Consider the following 3,599-nt stretch of genomic DNA (forward strand, 5'->3'; position numbering starts at 1 on the left):
AAAGATAACAAAGCTGCTGTTAAATTTTTAATTGATTTTGAAATAAAAGTAGAATTAACCATATGCAACTTAAATAACTGTTACAAATAACTATTAGAATTGCCCTATTCAAATGCTAACTTTATACAGTCCCATTTGTAGTTGTTTATCCAAATCAACATCTCTCATACCTGTATCTTCTTCCTCTTCACTCTCTTCATCTCCCTCAACTTCTTCATTGGCTCTCCTTAACTTAGCCATACGTTCAGCAAGTAATATATCCTCACGCTAGCCATAATTGTGGAGGACTTTGATGGGAATCGCTAGCTTTCTCAAAGGAATGGCTCAGAATCCCTTTAATGGGAATCGCTATTTTTTTCCTTGCCGTGTCAAAATCTCTTAACCAAAGTCATTTATCTAGTGCCAACTTTTGTGTGAGGATCAGGTTATAGACCTTGTAAGTTGAAACACTCAATGGGTTTAAAGAGCTTTTTTTAATGTATCATGTCAATATATTTACTTAAAATGGTTGAGATCTTTAATCAAAATCATTTATTTGGTGTCTGTGTTAATGAGACATCTGAGTTTTTATAAGCTCTAAATTTTGTAAGGACAAGACTTGACCGAACAAAATATATATGGGTTTTGTTATGTAATGTATAAAGAAAAAGAAATGAGGTTTTCCCACTAAGGGCTCAAAAACCAAGCTTGAAAAACCTTCAAAATTTAGAATTGTGTAGAATTGTGGGCTTGTATGAGGCCCAAGCCCAATAGCCCAAAACAAAGGTAGGTCCGTCATCAGAATACACTGGTATGGTGTGGTAAGTTGCCATCATCATCATCAACCTTCTTTAGGTTCAGGAGGAAATCGTAAGGTCAAATTCAGAACCAATGGCGTCCGGCTGGGGGATAACAGGGAACAAAGGGAGGTGTTATGATTTCTGGATGGATTTCAGCGAGTGTATGTCTCGTTGCAGAGAACCCAAGGACTGCTCTCTTCTCCGTGAAGACTATCTCGAGTGTCTTCACCACTCCAAAGAGGTACGATCTACTTGAATATAATCGAATCGAAATGAACCCCCCACTATATCTTTAAATTTGTAATTGTATCTTCACATTTAATTGGCTAATACTAAGATCGGTGTACCATTGACACTGTAATGAACTGCTTTCTCTAAGATGTCCTAAACCCTAATTGATGATTTCACTACGAGATATCTGTAATTGGTTTGGGATTTTTTATGCGATTTGCTACCTTCCTATTTGCTGCTACTAGTTGATCGCCCTAGTTCATTACCGATGCCCAATCTTAAGAGTTTTACCGGTTAAACCAATATCTGGTGGTGAATTTGATGTCCCATGGATGACTTCTTCGGGCTCTAGTGTCATAGGGAAACTAGGCTCAATAAATATGACCAGATTATGCTTGCTTATGCTGATGTGTTAATGTGTATACATCGGATGGCTAAACAATAAGCAAATATCTTACATTTGCAGTTCAATTTAATATAAACCCATCATTTTTTCTATATGTCGTAGTTATCAAGATTCTTCATGAAGCTGAGTAGTATCAAACTTGACCTTTAAAGTTGAATGTATCTCTACTTTGTTAAAACACAGGACCAATCTTTGAACTTTGTTGCATCACTGTGGCATAACTCTGTGCATATAATTCTGTAGTAATAAGTTCTGGTGTAGTGGTGTTTGATAATGTGTATAAGGATCATGATTTTGTTTTGAGATAGTTTGGGATCCAATCCCTTGACCAGATCACATTGATGTTTAATTGAAACTGTAATATGTAGTAGACTAGTAGTTCAGACCTACCAATTTGCCTTTCTATCTTCTTATGATCTTAATATAATTTCATCGAAAAGTTACAGCTCATCAAACATTCAACAGCTTAATAATGCTACAACATGCACTAGATACATTATTACTGTGTCAAATTTCAGAAGGAAATGTAAATAACATTCAATATTATTCCTATTTCAAAGCTATAAAGTATTGGAAATTCCAGAAAGCTCCTAAAAGTTATACAATGAGGCTGAAAGTTAATTGAGTTAGACAAGATATCGAATGATCTTTGGGAAAGAAGTCCTTAAAGACAGAAAGAATGGAATAAAAGTTAAAAACCACACAAGATCTGTGCATTTTTTTTATATATATTAAACTGGTGAAATCGAAATTTTGTTGATGACTAAAATCATGAAACCCTAATTTGACAGTTTCAACGAAGAAATCGGATATACAAAGAGGAACAACGCCAGATAAGAGCTGCTGCACAGAAGGCAAAAGGTGGAGTTGGAGATGGAGATGGAGTTCCTCATCACTAAAACTTTCCTTCTTCTTTCTGCGTGCTTTTTAAATAATATGATTGAAGTCTGCAATCTATATTTTTTCCCTTAAAAAATTTGGTGGGATTTTATCCCCCTTTTTGTTGTTCCAAAATGATTGACTTCTCAAACACATTATCCCATAATCTTGATCATAGACCCCTTATTTGTTGTTTTTCATTTGGTGCACTTGGACGGTTTATATATTTGTGGGTTTTGTTTTTTAACTTATTATTATTATTATTATTATTATTATTATTAATCTCAGAGTTGAGCTCACTGCGTGTATAGAAAAATGAGCAGTTAGAAGATGCTCATTTTCTCATTGACTTGTTTACATTGAAGTGACATAGCATAGCATGATTACATTTGTTTATTTGGGCATTCCCCTTGTCTTAAAACATGTTAGGTAATCATCACCATCCTTATAAACCCACTTTCATCAAATGAACCTCATCATCTTCTCTCTCAACAACTGCATGCTTTGTTCATATCTTTCCAGAAATCATCATCATCATCATGTCAAGCCTAGAAACACCCATTGGTGGCTGATCTTGTTTCTGTTATTTGGCACTATTGATCACTTGGTATCTAGTTCAAGCATTCCAACACACTCAAACTTCTTTCGAGCTGTGTCTAGGGGAAGACAAAGAGCATTGGTTTTAGGGTGTGGAAGTGACCCGAATTTCTGTTCCAATCCTGAAAACAATCCATGGGGAGGTTCAGTGTGTTGTTTTGGGAAGTTTTGTAAGGATGTTAAGTCTGATGGCAACCATTGTGGAGTTTGTGGACATGTTTGTGGGTATGAACTTGTTTGTTGTGATGGGGAATGTGTAGATGTTAGAAATGATAATCGGCATTGTGGTGGTTGCTTTGAGGAGTGCCTTGGACAAGGTAGGTGCTCCTATGCCATGTGTGATTATGGTTGATCGTTGAATAAAATTTTATATATTTTCTGTTGTATTCTTCCATCCTTTTTATGGTTGGTAATAAAACTTCACAAATTGGTTGCGTGAAGCCGTGAATGGCTTGTGTTATAATTTTGGAACTGTAAAAAATTGGGTCTTAACAAATTTTAGCCTATCGTTATAAATGATTAATGCGTAAATGATGGTTACAAGATTTTAGAAAGCTTAATAAGCTTGTTGAAATTCTAGTATGATTATCTTTTTTTTTTTTTAAATATAACTTATAAACTACTTTTTGTTTTTCCAAACATGTCAACCTAAAATCTTGGAAAATAATCTAGTTATAATATGCCAAACAAAACCTAAACTATATTCA

The 3,599-nt window shown here is 34.8% G+C and overlaps 1 protein-coding gene across 1 annotated transcript; it reads left to right on the top strand.

The window, feature by feature from the left end:
• The first annotated feature begins 792 nt into the window (after positions 1–792).
• Positions 793–2,542, top strand: LOC145034769 (NADH-ubiquinone oxidoreductase-like protein). Its single transcript, XM_078983273.1, has 2 exons — positions 793–1,020; positions 2,208–2,542. Exons 1-2 carry the CDS (start codon positions 871–873, stop codon positions 2,313–2,315), a joined length of 258 nt encoding a protein of 85 aa, XP_078839399.1. The 5' UTR covers positions 793–870; the 3' UTR covers positions 2,316–2,542.
• The last annotated feature ends 1,057 nt before the right edge of the window (positions 2,543–3,599 follow it).

This window comes from Lactuca saligna, chromosome 3 (genome assembly GCF_052625555.1).
Source record: "Lactuca saligna cultivar CGN05327 chromosome 3, ASM5262555v1, whole genome shotgun sequence".
Taxonomy (NCBI): Eukaryota; Viridiplantae; Streptophyta; class Magnoliopsida; order Asterales; family Asteraceae; genus Lactuca; species Lactuca saligna.

Coding starts and splice junctions, on each gene's coding strand:
- LOC145034769 (XM_078983273.1), top strand. CDS start 871: ATGGCGTCCGGCTGGGGGATAACAGGGAACAAAGGGAGGTGTTATGAT. Junction 1,021..2,207: donor GTCTTCACCACTCCAAAGAG/GTACGATCTACT, acceptor CTAATTTGACAG/TTTCAACGAAGAAATCGGAT.